The 18,504-nt window shown below is 39.6% G+C and overlaps 1 protein-coding gene across 1 annotated transcript in view; it reads right to left on the reverse strand.

The window, feature by feature from the left end:
* Positions 1-1,422: 1,422 nt before the first annotated feature.
* RNF24 (ring finger protein 24) overlaps positions 1,423-18,504 on the reverse strand; it is a 98,687-nt gene continuing 81,605 nt past the window's right edge. Inside the window, exons 3-6 of the mRNA XM_032351321.1 lie at positions 17,831-17,873; positions 15,415-15,456; positions 2,758-2,837; positions 1,423-2,041 (exon numbers count right to left, since the gene is read on the reverse strand). Of these exons, the coding sequence (XP_032207212.1) occupies positions 1,903-2,041; positions 2,758-2,837; positions 15,415-15,456; positions 17,831-17,873 (304 nt within the window). The 3' untranslated portion in view covers positions 1,423-1,902. The remainder of the gene's footprint in view (positions 2,042-2,757; positions 2,838-15,414; positions 15,457-17,830; positions 17,874-18,504) is intronic.

Raw genomic sequence — 18,504 nt, forward strand, 5'->3', positions numbered from 1 at the left:
TTCAGCTCCATTATGCTATGGAAACAGAACGCAGAAGCGATGGAAGTAGGAACGCATGAAAAGTTCTTTTCAAGGACGCCCAACAGGCTAAGGCTTTCATATAAAAAGATCCACACTTCCTTGCTCCGTTTAACCAGCAGCCAGTTGGCGTGCCATGAATAGGTCACACGGAGCAAACAGCCAATTCTGACCAACTGGATTTGTAATTTTCCAAGCTGGATTCTGCCCAGAACTTTCCTAGGCTAGTGGGAATTTTCCTCCTCCTCTGGCCCCAGCCACCTGAGCCAAGGACAGGTTCCCTCTTCTATTCTAAGACCGCAGAGAAAAAATCCCTAGAGACCTTTTTTCCAGAAAAAAATCCCTAGAGACCTGCACGAGTAGAGTAGCAAAGCTTCCTCCATCCACTCTCTATACCATGCAGACCACATTTCCAACGAAAAACTGTCCTCCTCACACCTGTGGGATGGAGCAAAGCTGTTGACGAGGAGTCTACCCCATGACAGAAGGACGTAGAAAGAAGAAAAGAACTTTCTATCTGACCCAAAGCCATTTCAGATAGCTGATTTGTACAGTATTCCTAAATCTGAACAGATGGGGAATCATTTCTAGAAAAGTTGGACAGAAAGGGCTAAAGAGCAGCATGCATTTCTCTCCTGTAAAGACACTTTCAGTTACTTATCGCGAGTCTGAATAGTGAGGCACACACCAGCAGGGGAACAGTGTCCCGTAGGCGCTTCCTGACACTATTTACAATTTCAAGTGGATCCCCAGCTTCGGAATTACATAAGGATCTTATTTGGGATGCTTCAAATTGTTAAAACATCAATGACCGGCATTTTCTCAAGTAGAAACGGTATCTAGAAAGAAGAGAACAGAGGGAAGGAGAGGGGAGAGGCAAGGGGGTCAGCATCCTCATCACAGCAGGGCTGGGACGACCGGCCATTCTCAGGAGGGAGCTCCCCTTAGGAGCCGTCTGAGGGGCTCACAGCAGCTCTTTACCAAGGCAGTGGGCTGAGACTAGCAGCTGTGCTGGAGCCACACTGTGCCTGTGGTGGTGTGGGCAGCACCCTGAGGCCCTCTGGGTCACACAGGGATGGCATTGGCTCAGAGGTCCACACCCAGCTGGGGCTCCTGATGGGCACCTTGGCCAGGCCTCACTGGAGAGTCGGGGAAATAAGAGGAAATGGCTTCTGACCAGTCCTTTTCAAGCGCATCTAATGTTTCCAGATGATTTGATAAGCAAGTGTCGTGAACTTGAGGGAGAAGGGGGTGGTGAGGGGCACTGCTGCTCTGTGATAACCAAAGCCCTTGGGTTCCAAGATGACCTTATCAAAGGAACATAATGTGAAAAGCCTTGTTGGCACTGCCTCACCAATCACTGGCAACCAGTCGTGCTTCAGCTGAGGTAACCGCTGGTTTTACTTGGCTCAGGGGCTGCCGGGAGGGTCTGCTGCTGCAAAGGCATGCACGGTCTGCATAGAAGCTCATCTGTCCACAGGGTAGGGGGCGGGGGTGGCTTTAAAGACCTGCCCTCAGTTCCCTTCTCTAACATTTCTGTTTATCTTCCCTTCTGCTTGATAAAGATTCACCTTGACATGGAGATAAGTATCTGGGAGACAGAGTAATGGCGTCAGCAAGAGACCCTCATGACATTTCTTGAAAATAACTGGAGGGCTCATCCTTCATCCACTCCTCTTCTCTTGGCATGGGGTAGTGTCAGCGTGCTTTGGTTGTCACAAGACCCAGAAGTCTGGGTTTCCAGCTTAGCTGGCCCGAGTTCTTCACGAGGCAAAGGAAGTGGTAGCTGGTGCCCCAGGTAGAGCAGCCAACACAGAGACCACCTGTGTTCCTCCTGGCTCCACATGGACGTTGGATCCCGCAGCAGTTTGATCCTTGGGGGAGCTATACAATGTTCTCTGCCCCGGGCAGGGGCCCCTGTGGGGGACCACGGTCCTGCTTACTGTGCAGCTGGGCCAGCTGCAGAACTGGCATGTTGCACAGTGGACACACCTTCCGAACCTCCAGCCACTTAATAAGGCACCTGCAAGGTGAGACAACACAGGAGGGTGAGGTCAGTCCCATGCTTGTGGTGCCTCCTGCCCACCTCCATCATGGGTTGAACACCTCTGTCCCTTATAGCCAGGGGTCGGTGTGAACACTCGGGTCCCAAATAGGTCCACCAGCAGCCACACCAGAGCCTCTAGTCTTCCAAAAGGTGATACTAAGAAATCACAGCATGCTATATTCTCAAATTATCCCGACTTGTTAATGAAGTACACTGAGGATGGTGGTGGGAAGTAGGAGAAATAAAAGTTTTTAATAGAAATCAAAAAATTGTCAGAGAAGGGGGAATATTAATGTCTTCATGGGGGATGGCCTCCTCTACCATTTACATTCATACTTTATTATTTTGATTTAAAATAACCATGGTTTTGATTAAAGTAAGTTTTTAAGAATAGAAGTTCTCTTGGAAAGTTCCAGTTAAGTAGCTGCTTATAGCCCTGGTTCTAAGGAGGTGGCTTATCTGGCCCTCTGCTTAAAGTCCTGCCTGGTAGTCATGCTCCATCACCATAATCTCTCCTAATGTCACGTGTACACACACACACACACACACTCACCCTGTGGGGTACATTCTGCTTTCTGCATTGCAGACCAGTCATAAAGCTGTCAAGCTTGTCTGGCACTGTCCCAAGCCCACAACTTGCTCAATACACCTCAAACACAGGTCCCTTTAAGTAATTCCACACCAATACTCACTTTCTGTGGAAGGCATGCTTACATGGACAAATGCCCAACTCATCTCGAGGCTTGAAGTCTTCTAGACACACTGCACAGAGCTGAAAGACAAATTCACAGGTGAGGCAACATGTCTGCTAAGTACACTCGCAGCCCCGAAGTAAAGTACAGACCCCTGAGGCCAGCCATTTGAAGGGACTTACAAGGTCCCATGACTCCTTAAGTGAAATAAACAGGCTGGAATGTGCCAGGTCTTCTGAAGAAGAGTCTTCTGCTTTTCCTGTCACCTGTCTTCAAGATAGAGGGCAGACAGGAAGACACAGCAAAGGCAGCTTCCTTTACTTCAGTGCATTGGCAGAGTCTCACTTAGGTTTATTCTTAGTAGACAGACTGAATATAATACAATTTTCCTGTGGTGGATGAGGGGCTGACTCCCAGGGAATGCCTGCTCAGCAGCACAGCCCCTAAGTGGGACGCCTCATGCCCTGGGGAGTCTCCTTTTGTTTTTCATAATGTAGAAATTATAAACCATGGCACAGCCTGCGGTAACATGCTTTTTATAGTTCCTGGGGCCTTCACTTTGGCACAGTTCTATCAGTGTCTTATAGAGAGTTATTCAAGAGTCACTAAAGTTAAACTTATGAAAATATACAGATGGAGCTGTAGAGAGGATCACCCTCTGACAGGTGGCCAGGCTCTACTGCATGGAAAAAGACCACCTCCTTCACAGCCAGATGCTGGGTTCTAACCACTACTACTTGGGCACATTCTAGCACCCAGGGACATCAAGTATCATTGTATATACCCACTTTACAGATGAGAAAACAGGCTCAGAGTAACCACCTTGCTGAGTAACCATGCCTGGCTGGGGATCCAGGTCCACTGCACAGATGTCTTGCTGTACTACTTGTCTCCTGCCCAAAGGTTGAACTCCTCCCTGCTTGCTTCCCTGTCCTCCTCCAGGGATCCTGGTTCAGCCACCACTATTTCTTGTCCATCCCATCGACATGACCCCCTGTTGCCTGTATCTTCATTCATCTGTAATATGTAACCCAGTCTTCTTAAGTTATGTGGCAGGACACATGGCTCTTCGTGCCCTGTGGTTAGTGCTCTTAATGTTGGTTTCCAACACCCTTCTTTGGGGGAGCTCTCGGGGGGGGGGGGGGTTGTGTACACAGCAGATAGGATCTTCACAAGAGGAGGAGGAAAATGAATAACTGTCTTAGGTTCAGCATTACTGTGAAGACAGCATGGGAGAAGCCAGGACAGTTAGCCTTGGCTCAAACACCCACTAGATGTGGGACCTCAGCCATCATGATGCCTCTCAAGCTCTGTTTCTTCATCTGTAAACTGGGGACACTACTTGCCCCACTGTCATCAGTTCAGACAAGGGGCAGGGCTGAGGAGGAAGTAAGGCAGGCAGTCTATCAATACTAGTGGTTTTTATTTACATTTAAATTTCATTTACATTTTATTTTCATTTAAATTTCATGACGGGCGCACATATGGAGGAAGGCTGAGAATAAGCTATGAGGAAAAGTGAGAAACTAGCACTTCCAGCCCTTGGGGCCATCTTTTTGGGCTTTAGCTTCCCACCTGTAAAGGGGGATGATGTTCCCACCTCACAGACTATATGAACAGGCCCTTCTGGCTTTAAACACGAAGCTTCCCTCCCAGCACAGGAGGTAAAGAGGGTTAGGACTACTGGCTCTGCTTCTGGAGATTCAATGCTGATCCTACCAAAGGGCAAGAATTTGGTAAGCCACTCATTTTAATTTGCTTAGTTTTCTAGGATCCAAGATTAGATTTGTAGCATTTTCAAAACAGAGTTATGACTAATGGTTATAATGTGCTATTATATTTTTAAACAAATTCTGAAACCATAGTCACGCAGAAAAAGAAAAGAAATATAAATTCTGACATGTTAAGTGCCATAGGTGACTAGAAGCCAAGGGTAGTCACAAAGAGAAAAGCCTCAGATCTGACTTCTCAAAAGTCATGAAGTGCCAAACTAATTTTATAACTTTACAGATCATATTTTGCAAATCAGCTTTACTTCCCAGTATTTCAACAAGATTGCTTCTCTAGTGTAACTTCCCAAACCTTTTTAAAAATGGAGATGTAATTCACATTAATATTCACCACTTTAAAGTATACAATTCAGCAGTTTTTAATATATTCACAGAATTGTGCAACCATCATCACTACCCAATTCCAGGACATTTCATTCCCTGCCCCCAAAGCACACACCCATAAGCAGTCACTCCCTATTCCCCCTTCTTCCCAGTCCCTGGCAACCACTAATCAGCTTTCTGTCTGGATGGATTTGTCTATTCTGGTCATTTCCAGAATGAAATGGAATCATGAAATGGTATCTTACAATAGGTGGTATTTTTTGTCTGCCTTCTTTTACTTAGCACAATGCCTTCAAAGTTCATCCACATTTATTCACTTTTATGGCTAAATAGTATTATGGATATACCATATTTGTTTACCCATTCATATTTTGACAGCAGCTTGGATTATTTCTACCTTTTGGCTATTGAGAATAATGTTGCTCTGAACAAATAACTGAAGGACGCCTCGGTGGCCAGATCTGTCAAGTGTTTGCCTTTAGCTCAGATCATGATCCCAGCGCCCTGGGATGGAGTCTCACATTGGGCTCCCTCCTATGGGGAGTCTGTTTCTCCCTCTGCCTGCTGCTCCTTCTGCTTGTGCTTGTGGACACACACACTCTCTCTGACAAAAAAATAATTTTTTAAAAAAGGGGGTGCCTGGGTGGCTCAGTGGGTTAAACCTCTGCCTTCAGCTCAGGTCATGATCTCAGAGTCCTGGGATCGAGCCCCGCACTGCGCTCTCTGCTCAATGGGGAGCCTGCTTCCCCCTCTCTATCTGCCGGCCTTTCTGCCTACTTGTGATCTCTCTCTCTTAAATAAATAAATAAAAATCTTTTTAAAACAAAATCTTAAAAAAAACCCCACAACAACAACAAACCAGACAAGTAATTGAGTTTTTAAAATTTTTTATTTTTAAAGATTTTATTTATTTATTTTTTTGTCAGAGAGAGAGAGAGAGAGAACACAAGTAGGCAGAGTGGCAGGCAGAGGCAGAGAGAGAAGCAGGCTCCCTGCAAATCGAGGAGCCTGATATAGGACTGGATCCCAGTACCCTGGGATCATGACCTAAACTGAAGGCAGCCGCTTAAACAACTGGGCCACCCAGGAGTTCCGTAATTGATTTTTCAATTCTCTGGGTATTTATCTAGGAGTAATTGTTACGGTAACTCTAACTTTTTTTTTTTTTTAAGATTTTATTTATTTGAGAGAGAGAGATAGCAAAAGAGAGCATGAACAGGGTGGAGAGGGAGAAGCAGGCTCCCTACTCAACAGGGAGCCTGACATGGGGCTAAATCCCAGGACCCTGGGATCACTACCAAAGCTGAAGGCAGTTGCTTAACCAACTGAACCACCCAGGCGTCCCTGTATTTAACTTTCTGAGAAATTACTAAACTGTTTTCCAGAGTGGCTACATAATTTCATATTCCCACCAGCTGTGTATGAAGGGTCCAATTTCTCCTTATCATCAGGTTATTATTATTGTCTTTTTGATTATAGCTATCCTAGGTGGTATGAAGTGGTATCTCATTGTGGTTTTGATGTGCATTTTTTGACTAATGATTTTGTGCTTATTGGTCTGTTACATATCTTCTTTGGAGAAATGTCTTTGCCCCATTTTTTTTTAGTAGCGTTATTTTTCTTTTTATTATTGACATGTACAATTTATTTATAAATTTTCTAGATAAAGATCCCTTATCAGATAGCCAACTGATTTTGACAAAGAAGCAAAAACACTTCAATGACAGGACAACTTTTTCAACAAATGGTACTGGAGTAATTGGACATGCATAGGCATCAAAAGCATTATATCACCCCTAAAGCATAAACAACCAAAGGAAAAAAAATCAATAAACTGGACTTCATCAAACTAAAAAGATTCTGTTCTGCAGAAGACTTGCTAGGATGAAAGGACTGATATAAAATATTTACAGTGGTTTTTTTGTAGGCTTTTTATTATTGAGTTACAACAGTTCTTTATATATTGTGGATACTAGACTCTTAACAGATATAAGATCTGCAAATCTTTTCTCCCTGTGGGTTGTCCTTTTACTTTCTTGATAATGTTATTTGAAGTACGAGGGTTTTTAAATTTTGATGAAGTTCAATTTATGTTTTTTTTTTTTCCCCTTTGGTTGCTTGTGCTTTAGGTGTCATATTTAAGAAACTATTTGGGTTATTGAACCCAAAGTCACAAAATGTGTATCTATGCTTATTTCTAAGAGTTTTATAATTTCAGTTGTTACATTTAGGTCTTTGGTCCATTTTTTAGATAATTTTTGTATATGGTGTGAAGCAGGTTTCTAACTTCATTCTTTTGCATATAATTTGGTCATCTAGTTATCACAGCACTATTTATTGAATCAACTATTCTTTTCCTATTGGATTGCCTTGACACACTTATTGAAAATCAATTGACAGGGGCACCTGGGTGGTTCAGTGGGTTAAAGCCTCTGCCTTCAGCTCAGGTCATGATCCCAGGGTCCTGGGATCGAGCCCGGAATCGGGGCTCTCTGCTCAGCAGGCAGTCTGCTTCTCCCTCTCTCTCTCTCTGCCTACTTGTGATCTCTGTTAAAAAAAAAAAAAAAAATCAATTGACTATAAATGTGTAAGTTTGTTTTTGAACTCTCAATTCTGTTCTGTTGATCTGCATGTTTTTCCAACTGCTAGTATCACACTGTCTTAAATATTGAAGCTTTAAGTTCCAAAATTGGGAGGTGTGAATCCTCCAACTCTGTTCTTTTTCAAGATTGTTTTTTGGATATTCTAGGTTCCTTGCATTTCCACATGAATTTTCAAGTCTGCTTGTCAATTTCTTCCCGCCCCCCCAAAAAAGACAGCTATGATTTTGATAGGGATAGTGTTGATTCTGTAAATATTATGGGGAATACTGCCATCCTATCAATAGTAGGTCTTCAAAACCATGAACACAGTAGGTCTTTCCACTTACATAGATTTTCCTTAATATCCTTCAAGGATTTTTTTTTTTGAGGATTTGATTTATTTATTTGTCAGAGAGAGAGATAGAGCATGCACACACGTGCGCAAGCAGGAGGAGCAGCGGGCAGAGGGAGAAGCAGGCTTCCTGCTGTGTAAGAAGCCTGATGTGGGACTCTGTCCCAGGACTCTGGGATCATGACCCAAGCCGAAGGCAGACATTTAGCTGACTGAGCCACCCAGGCGTCCCAGATATCCTTCAAGGATATTTTGTAGTTTTTAGTGTAGAAGTCTGAGCTTCTTTATTAAATTTATTCCCAGTTACCTTAATCTTTTTGATGCTGTTATAAATGGAATAGTTTTCTTAATTTCACTTTTGAATTATTCATTGCCAATGCACAGAAATACAGCTGGTTTTTGTATATTGATCTTGTATCCTGGACATCTGTTGAACTCATTCATTAGCACTCATGATTTTTGGTGGATTCTTTAGAATTTTCAGTTTTTAATTCCTAGTTTGTTGAGTGTTTTTATCATGAAAGAATGTTAAATTTTATCAAATGCTTTTTCTGCATCTATTGAAGTGATCATGTGGGGTTTTCCCTCCCTTTATCTGTTAATATTGACTGATTTTCCTTTATCGAACCAACCTTGTATTCCTGGGATAAATTCCACTTGGTTACAATACATAATCCTTTTTATATGCTGGTAGATTTGGTTTGCTAGTATTTTGTTGAGGATTTTTTCACCTCATATACATATGGGATATTGGTTTGGAGTTCTTTTTTTTTTGTGATGCCTTCGTCTGGTCTTGACATTAGGACCTGACAGAATGAGAGAGGAAAGGTTCCTTATCACTTTTCATTTTCTGAAGTCAAAGAATGCATCCTATGATAATGTCAGCCCTGCCAGAAGCTGGGGAATAGAGAGTCATGTGGGGAAGACAATGTCACACCCAAAAAATTATACAGCTCAGGTGATTCAGCCAAAATGGTTTTCTTTTAAATAGATTCTATGGTGGGCACTCATTATCATTATACATTCCTTGAATGGTTATGAGGATATCACATCTTCTGCAAAGGTAGCATTTCTAGTTCAGAAGTATCATTTAAAGTTGGAATCTTTGAAAGCTACAAAAGAACCTAAAGATGGTTGTGCTATTCAGGAAAGATCCAACTTTCCTGTTCCAAACTGAAATATAGTAGGCAGTCCCTTCCATGGCCCTCATTTGTTCACATCCTTGGTCCATTACTATACATGCCTCATTGACTTATGACCTTCTCTCCCATAGGATCACTGTTCCTTGGTCAAACTGGTGGACTATATTCTACCCACTCAATCTTTAGGGTCCTGTATCCTGTCAGTTCCTTATACATGCTTTCGACTTTTGTAGGTTTTTTTTTTTTTTTTTCTGTTTTTACAATCCAAACAAACTTGGGACAAACCTCAATTGGGCTCCAAATATTTGTATACTAATTTAAAAGCAAAGTTTGTACACTAATTTAAAAGTGATTTATAAGAAGACTTATCAGTAGTTCTAGAAAGATTGAAAAGGTTTCAATCTCCTCTTACATAACAAAAGGATGTGACAAAATCTGCACTGCCAGAGCCACTTCCTCACTGGAGCAGAGGGAAGGGAATGAACCCATGGGGAGGGAGGAGAAGAAGGAAAAGATGTTCTTTCTATAGGGGGCAACTCCAATGGGTCCAACCTTTTTGTAGTCTCTTCTTGTGGAAAGCAGGGCAGAGCAGAGCCACAGCATGTCTGTTATACCACTCTTCACCCACTCCCTACCTGACTTGGGAAAACTGACCTAAAGATAGCTCTTCCTAGTCCTTGTGCAGCTAGGATCCCAGCTGCTGCTGAGATGCAGAGGGGAACAGGGTCTCCAACCCTTCTGTAGATACAGGCAATATGTGATGGAACAGGGGATGGACTAATTCAAATCCGGAAGCTACGTGGATGGCTCTACCACTGTACTGTGGATGTGAACTCAGGGTTCTACAAGGCTATGTGTATTCTGGTTCATACGGCCACAACAGGTGGAGGAGGCCGCCTCTGATGTGGTGGCAGGACAGAAAAAGTACAATGCAGAAACAAAATCTGGATGATGGCTGAAAATTTACCAACCTTGGTGAAAGACAAACCTACATATTTATGAAAGCTGACTAAACCCCAAACAGGATAAATCCAAAGAAATCCATGCTCACATATATCATAATTAATTGCTGAAAACTAGACAAAGAAAAAAATCTTGAAAGCAGCTGGAGAAAAAGGACATATTACTGATAGAGGATTAAGGATTTGAATAACTATGAATTTCTCTATGAAATCATGAAGGCCAGAAGGAAGCGGCACATTTTAAAAGTGCTGAAAGATGGTGCCTGGCTGGCTCAGTTAAGCGCCTGCCTATGGCTCAGCTTATGATCCTGGGGTCCTGGGATCAAGCCCTGCACTGCACTCCCTGATCAGTGGGGAGTCTGCTTCCCCCTCTCTCTCCACTCCCTGCTTGTGCTGTCTTGTTCTCTAATGAGTAAATAAAATCTTTAAAAAAAAAAAAAGTGCTGAAAGAAAATATGTGTCAACCCAGAGTTCTATACCAAATAAAAATATCCTTTAGGAATGAAGGTGAAATACAGACATTCTCAGATGAAGGCCAACTAGTAGAATTCACAGCCAGCAGATCTGCTCTAAAAGAAATGCTAAAGGAAGATCATCAGATAGAAGGAAAATGGAATTAAGAAGGAAACTGGAATATTAGGAATGAAGAACAACAGAAATAATAAATATTTATCACTATTCTTCCTCTCCTGAATTCTTTAAAATACATTTGACAGTTTTAAGTAAAAAAATACAACACTGTTTGATGGGATTTTCAATGCATATAGATGTAATATGATAGCTATTGCATAAAGGGAAAAAGATAAAGGGATCTATATGATGGAAAGTTTCTACATTCCAACTGAAGTGCTAAAACGTTGATTCTAATTATTTATTTTATACTCCACTAAAATATTAAGTCAAAATCATAATAGATACTAAAAATGGATTACTAGGGGTGTCTGGGTCACTCAGTTGGTTGAGCAATTGCCTTTGGCTCAGGTCGTGGTTCTGTGGTCCTGGGACTGAGCCCTGCATTGGGCTTCCTACTTGGTGAGGAGACTGCTTCTCTCTCTCCCTTTGCCCCTACCCCCGCTCATGCTCCCTCTTGTGCTCTCTTGAATGAATAAATGAAAAAAATGTTTAAAAAAAGAAAAGTGAATTACTAAAATGGACTGCTAAAAATGTTCAATACCCCTAAGAAGGCAGGAATAAGGAAAAGGAATGACAAAGAGAGGGAAAAGCAGAAGACAAAGAATACAATATTAGACCTAATTCCAAACATCAATAATTGCCTCTAATGTAAATGGTCTAAACATACCAATTAAAACAAAGATTGGCAGAGTGGGTTAAAGAAAAAAAAAGAAAAAAAGACCATAACCCAAACTTATGCTATCTATAAGAAAACTCACTTCAAATATAATTATATAGGTAGACTGAAAATAAAAAGATGGAAAAAGACATGCTATGCAAACAATCAAAAGAAAGCTAGAGGTGCTACATTTTTTTTTTAAAAAAGGAGTTAATTCTTTTTATTTATTTGAGAGAGAGAGAGAGAGAAAGAGCGAGCTCGTGAGCACAAATAGGGGAGAGGATCTTCAAGCAGACTCCCCACTGAGTGGGGAGCCTGATGCAGGGCTTGATTTCACCACCCATGAGATCATGACCTGAGCTAAAACTAAGAGTTGGATACTTAACTGACTGAGCTGCCCAGACACCCCAGCTAGAGGTGCTATATTAATACGAGGCATAGATTTCAAAGCAAAGAAAACTACCAGAGATGAAGAGGGTATTATAATTTCAATATAAGTATCAATTCACCAAGAAGACACAATCCTAAAAATCCTAAATGTGTATTCAGCTAACAACAGAGCCTTATATAAATAAATAAATAAATAGGTGGAAAGACATAATATGTTTATAGATTAGAAGACTCATGGTAAAGATGCCAATTTTCCCCCGATTTATAGACTTAATACAGTACTAATCAAAAATCCCAGCAGGATTTCTTCTTTTTTGTAGATATAGACTAGCTGATGCCTCAATTTATGTGGAAGAGTGAGGAATTAGACTAGCTAAAACAGTTTTGGAAAAGAATAAAGTTGGAGGATCATACTGCCTGATTTTAAGATTTATCAAGCTACAGTAAGCTTTTTTAGTAAAGGTACATTAAAACTGTGGTGTTGGAGAAGGGATGAGTGTATAAATCAAAGGAACAGAATGGAGAATCCAGAAATAGTCACAAAATATGACCATTTGATTTTTGACAAAGGAAATTTAATGGAGAAAGCTACCACTCACCAAACTAGAGCTGGGGACACTGTGGTGAACAAATCAAAGACTAAGTGCAAACAGGGGCAGATCATAAACTAATGCCAAGCCTCTCATCAGGCTTCTCTTGAAGAACCCCAGATCTAGCAACAACTAGCCTTTATTTCCACATGGCAACAATCAGCTAGAGCTGAGTGCTGGCAACTCCTTTAACAGGACCTACATGTCCCAGTGTGTCACATCACCCTTCTGTTTTTGATACCAAGACTTTATTAGATGCCATATATTAACCCACTTGCATGACAGTTTGTTGTTTCTCTCAGATCCCCTTCTGTATATCTGTGTCTCTATGAAAAGATGGAGAAATAAACAAAAATAGGCAAGACTATGGGTACTGAGAGGACATTTTCTTCACAGAAGGACAATATATTCTTGTGTTTTGATTATGTACATGTATCTCCTTAGCTTCAGTTAGTGTAAGTGTTGTTTGACTCCTATACTGGTAGGAAAAATTAAGCAAAAATGATATAGTCATAGCTATAGAGCCAACTGTCTAAGAAGCTGGGGTGGTGGTGGTACCTGGGCATCCCAGTCTACAAGGTCCCAGGAAGTCTCCCTTAGGGGAGCAAAAGCCAAGGAGAAGCTGTCTGTGCTACACCAGTACCTCCAAGAACTTCTCAGCATATATTCCAGATAACACACAGCACCCACTGCATACTTCAGTGTGACTTTCTCATTTATAGTCCCCTCTAGCAGACTGTTAACTGCTTAAGAGCAGAAATTAGTATTTTATGCTTATTTGCATTTCTCTAGTTTAGTACAGCATTGACATGTTTTATGTATCCAGTAACTCTATTATTCTATTTCAGAGAGGGAGAGAAGAGGGAGAGAGAGAATCCCAAAGATGCTCCACACCCAATGCAGAGCCTGACTTGGGGCTCGATCACACAACCCTAATACCATGCATGACCTGAGCCAAAACTAAGAGCTGGACACCTAACCAACTGAGCCACCCAGGTGCCCCAACTCTAAAATTATTTTAAAAGTAACATATTAACCTATTTCCTTCCTTAATAACTATTACATATAAAACTAACATCTTTTTTGACCAACTTCCCCTAATCTTTTATCTCTTCTCTTCCTCCATGTAACTATGTGTCATCCTCAAATCCAATAAAACACCTTGTAGTATGCATATATATCCATGAACAATATGGTATTTAGTTCAGTTTATATGTCAAATAAACATTTATATCACTTTGTGACTTGCTTTGTTTTGGATCCCACTAGAGATCTGTCCCAGTTGACACATTTACGGGTAGAGTTCAGTCCTTAATTTTGCCTCCTTTATAGTACCCTCATTGTACTCTAACAGGTTTCCTTTCTTCCCTCCCTCTCTTTTGGATAATCTTCCAGTATATCATGTTTTACTTATTTACTCACCACTGACGGACATTTAGCTTGTCTTTGATATTTCACTATTGTAATTATTCATTAGTAACAGTATCCATATTGAAATTCCACATGCTAACACAGGACCAACTCTTACCACTGTATAATTAGGATACAGGAATGCACACATACACAACACAAAAGTCTGACAAAATAGTTTCATCACCACGAAATGTAACTTGAAAGAACCAAATGAATTGCAAAAAATGCCTGATTGCTTCTAGAAACAAGCTGTAGAGCAAGGTTAGGTTATCCTAGCTACCAGTTTCAACACACAGCACCCTCTGCATACTTCTCCCCAAATAATGGGGAGAAGGGATGAGTAGCTGGTCAGTCTTGGAGAAACTGGAATGGGTGGGTGCAAATGGGATACTAATTCCAATGTATAGTGATGCAATGCAATGTCCTCATTCAAGATAAAGACTCATTCTAATCTAGTGGGTCACACCAATGAGGAAGATTTCTGCTCCTGAGGAACCTGGTTGTTTAATACCGGTAAAATGTGTCAGAATATAACCTTTACATTCATGGTCCTCAAAGAGACCTCAAATAGAAAAGAGATCATCTTCTATTCATGTTAATTCTGGAAAATTTAAAAATCAAACAGTAAAAATAAATAAATAATTAAATAAACAAATTAATTAATTAAAAAATCAAACAGTAATTGATGCTTTGGGTTTAATCCAAGGTTAGGTCTAAAATGCTGTAATACAGCAACTCTTTGATAAAAAAATATGCAAAAAGAGCAAAGGAGCAGAAGACATTTGCAAAGTGTTTGACAACAATATAAATCATTCTTTTTTTTTTTTTCCAGAGATCTTATTTACTTATTTGATAAAGGGAGAGAACGCACAAGAAGGGGGAGTAGTAGGCAGAGGGAGAGGGAGAAGCAGGCTTGATCTCAGGACCCTGAGATCATGACCTGAGCCAAAGGCAGACACTTAACTGACTGAGCCACCCAGGCATCCCTAAATCATTATTTTATTATTATTCAAATAATTTTCAAATCAACTCTCTTTGAAGAGACTAGCAATGAAGTTGTCCCACAATTAGATTACATAAGACAGATATAATGTTCAGCTTTCCAAGTCCTTGTTTTACAAACCAATTCAAAAACTTGGAAAGGAAGGAAGAGAAAAGGGCCCTAAAATTAAAAATTCTGAAATACTGTAGTCAGAGATGACCTAAGGAGTAAAATGAAAAAGAATTATTATAGGCGATGTGCCTGAAGGTTTACAGCAGGATACACACACACTTTTGTATTCACGTTACAAAGCGTGGTAGCATAATGAACACCTGGGAACCAACCATGCAGCTACATCACTAGATAATCCCAAGGAATCATATCTCCCCTTACATTCTTCTCTATTGTATCCTCTTGCCTCACCTCCCCAAACTCCCACCCCCATGAAGTAATCACTGCCTCTTTTGTGCTGTTTATTTGAAAGGATTACTAGGAACATTTTCAAGAATGAAATTAGTGCAAATTCATCTTGAGTAGAAAAACTAATTTATACCTACCTCCTCATATCAGGGATAGCACAGAGCATTCCTACTGCTATGAAATCTTATGACACCACCATCTCTATTAAAAATCTTCTCACAATTAATTAATCTTCTCTCTTAAAGTCATCTCATAATTGATTTTTATGTGACCTCACCCTCAAATATTCTATTAAGCAGATCAAGATAAGCTTAACTTTTGTTAACTTCTGAAAATAAAGATGGTTAAGCATACCACAGCATATTATTTCTATTAGATAACAGCTTGAGAAAAGATTAAAATACTTATAGGCAACTTACCTCATGTAAATTCAGTTCTTTTACTTTCTCTTTTAATATAACCTGTAAGATAAGAAAACATGTTATGCCCATTTAAATCTATAATTTAAAAAATTTCTCATTTTACTCAAACATATTTTTCTTTTGTATATGTAGCTCATTTCTCCTTCTGTACAATATTGGAGAAAACCTCTTTTACTGAGACAGAACATTTTAGCCATAATTTTTTTAGCAAAAAAAAAATTTTTTTTAACAGAATTCTTAGGTGGTTTATCTATCATAATCAAAACGTTACAGTGAACCCTCATGTTAATACAAGGCTGCTGTAGGAAGCCTGTTGACAGTTGTCAGTGACTTCATGTGGTGGTGGTAGAGTGACAGTATCAAACAGGCCATTTGCTTTCCTCAAACAGGTGCTAGAACCACCATCAGTCCAGCCTGCCCCCAGAAGAAAAAGATGACTTTCTAAGCAGAGGCAGAAACAAATTCTGATACGTCCCTGTCTTAGTCCATTCGGGCCGTTAGCAAAATTTTTAACTTGAGCAGCAATGCAATGTTCTCCTGAAGAGCAATTTTAAAATCCCCTTGAGTATAGATTAAATTTCAGGAAAAGACATAAATACATGCTCATCTGGACCAAGTGCTAACTTAGGAGGAAAATAAATGAAGTTGACTCTCATGATTCACTAAAACACAGTATTAACTGATGGAACTGATTATTATTTTATAAAAGATTAAAAAATACAATCAAGCTTAATTTCCAAGTTTTGCTTATTTTTATACATCATTATCCTCAGAAAATTTTAGCTTGGCCCAAAGTCATGTAAATGAACTTAAAATTCACCCAGGTGCTATCCCTAACCCGATTTTATGGTGATTGGATACCAGTTAAAAAAAAATGACAAGTGGCAAGAGGGCAGCAGATCACTATTCAAAAAGAAAATTTCCAGGGGTTCCTGACTGGTTGTTGGTAGAGCATGTGACTCTTGATCTTGGGGTTGTGAATTCAAGCCCCACATTGGGTGTAGTGACTTCTTAAAAAAATAATATCCTTAAAAAATAAAAAAATAAAATAGAAAATTTTGGAGAATAAACAGATTATTAGGATTATATGCTATCTTAAAGTAAAAAAAATAGGCAAGTGAAATTTGGGGGAAAATCTCCCAGTTTTGAGTATCTTACATTCTTGAACCAAAAATCGTTTTCAGGGAAAATCACATTTTCAGAAATCACAACCTAAAGCTACCATCAGCTATGTGGGGATATACTAAATTTCTAATTCAGTATATTTTAAAGACCACTTTACTGTCTCTCCTGTTACTCTATTAATTCTATCAGTCAATTTTACTTGTTAAATGCCCATTAAGGCCAATTTTACTTTCTAATTAGCTTACATACAAATATCCTATAGGTTGTCAAATTTATGATAATACTGAAAAAATTTTATAATAATATTGAGACGAAAGGATTCATTAATTTAGAAAAGTAGAACATTCAACTCTGAATCTCACATGAGACCTATGCGGAAGAGCACTGGGTTACCTATGAACATCAGTGTGGACATTCTAAGGAACTCGACAAGGAGCTCAGATTTTCTAGAGTCATAAACAAAAGATGGACAAAGAGATACATAATCCTAAAATGGTGACATGGTCCTGCAGCATCAGTGTTAGCAAGGTTAAAGGCCCAAGCAAACTAAAGCTTACCCTACCACTCCACAAAAACAAACAAAAAACAAAACAAAACAAAACAAAACAAAAATATCCTAAAACCAGAAAGCAAAAAAAACTAAGGACAATAAAAATAATTTCACACTTTGGACCAAAACAAAATTAAGGAGCACCTAGGCCTACTGTTTGGTGTCAATGGTAGAATATTAATAGATGACACATGGAAGAAAAAACAAATTTTACTTGGCCATCAAGAAAAGCTAAGTTTATTCCCTCAAAGAACAAATCAATAAAGGAATGAAAGTACAAAGGGTAGGGATTAACAGCAGTGACCCAAATATTTAGACTTCTGGTTGTGTGACATGAGAAGAAGGAGATGAGATCACTATAATGCAACTGTTCACCTCTGAGGAACGGATATGTCTGCTAATGGAAGAGGTAAAAAATTCATTTAATGGAATCTCTTAACTCCACTAGATTAACAGTGACTTCAAGGATTATAAACCACAGCATTTCCCTTTAGCAGTATTGGCTAAAGTTCCCGTTATATTATTGTATTATCTGAACTTCAAATAATCTGAAAGAAATTACTTAAAGTGAAGTTGATCTATTTTTGTACTGCAGTCTGGAAGTGAAATGCTAAAATGAACAAAAGTAAATCCAGTCCCAGCTAAACTGGGAGTGGAAACTGAAATTCTTATTTTTTGGTACCAAAAAAAAAAAAAAAAAAAAAAAAAATCAAGGCCAATCTGAAGTAAATTTCTTACCTGTTTGTAGGCATAAAATTCTTTGTGTGCTTGATGTCTTAGCCTAAAAGACAGAAATGAGCAATGCGATGGTAAGATTTTTAATAGAACAATTTGATAAAGATCTTAAACAGATTTTTGATATATTTTTTAAAAGATTTTATTTATTTATTTGACAGAGAGAGATCACAAGTAGACAGAGAGGCAGGCAGAGAGCCCGATGCGGGACTCGATCCCAGGACCCTGAGATCATGACCTGAGCCGAAGGCAGCGGCTTAACCCACTGAGCCACCCAGGCACCCCAGATTTTTGATATTAATTCAAATAATTTATGGTTTAAAATCCCAAATCTTTGTCCTGAAAAACACGCAAATGTCATATCTGTTACCATGTATGAGAAAGTAGCCAAAGAAGCATAAAATGTTGTTATCCAAATGTTAAATTCAAGTGAAATCTCATTAAAACACATCTTAGCACAATATACACTTTAATGAAGAAGGCTCAATTTTACTTATATTGGATAACAGTCCACTTGTTCTAATAATATTTATTGTATCACTTCTTCTTTGCCGATTTGGATGCCTTTAATTTCTTTTTGTTGTCTGATTGCTAAGGCTGGGACTTCTAGTACTATGTTGAATAGCAGTGCTGATAATGGACATCCCTGCCATGTTCCTGACTTTAGTGGAAAAGCT

This window comes from Mustela erminea, chromosome 7 (assembly GCF_009829155.1).
Source record: "Mustela erminea isolate mMusErm1 chromosome 7, mMusErm1.Pri, whole genome shotgun sequence".
Lineage (NCBI taxonomy): Eukaryota > Metazoa > Chordata > Mammalia > Carnivora > Mustelidae > Mustela > Mustela erminea.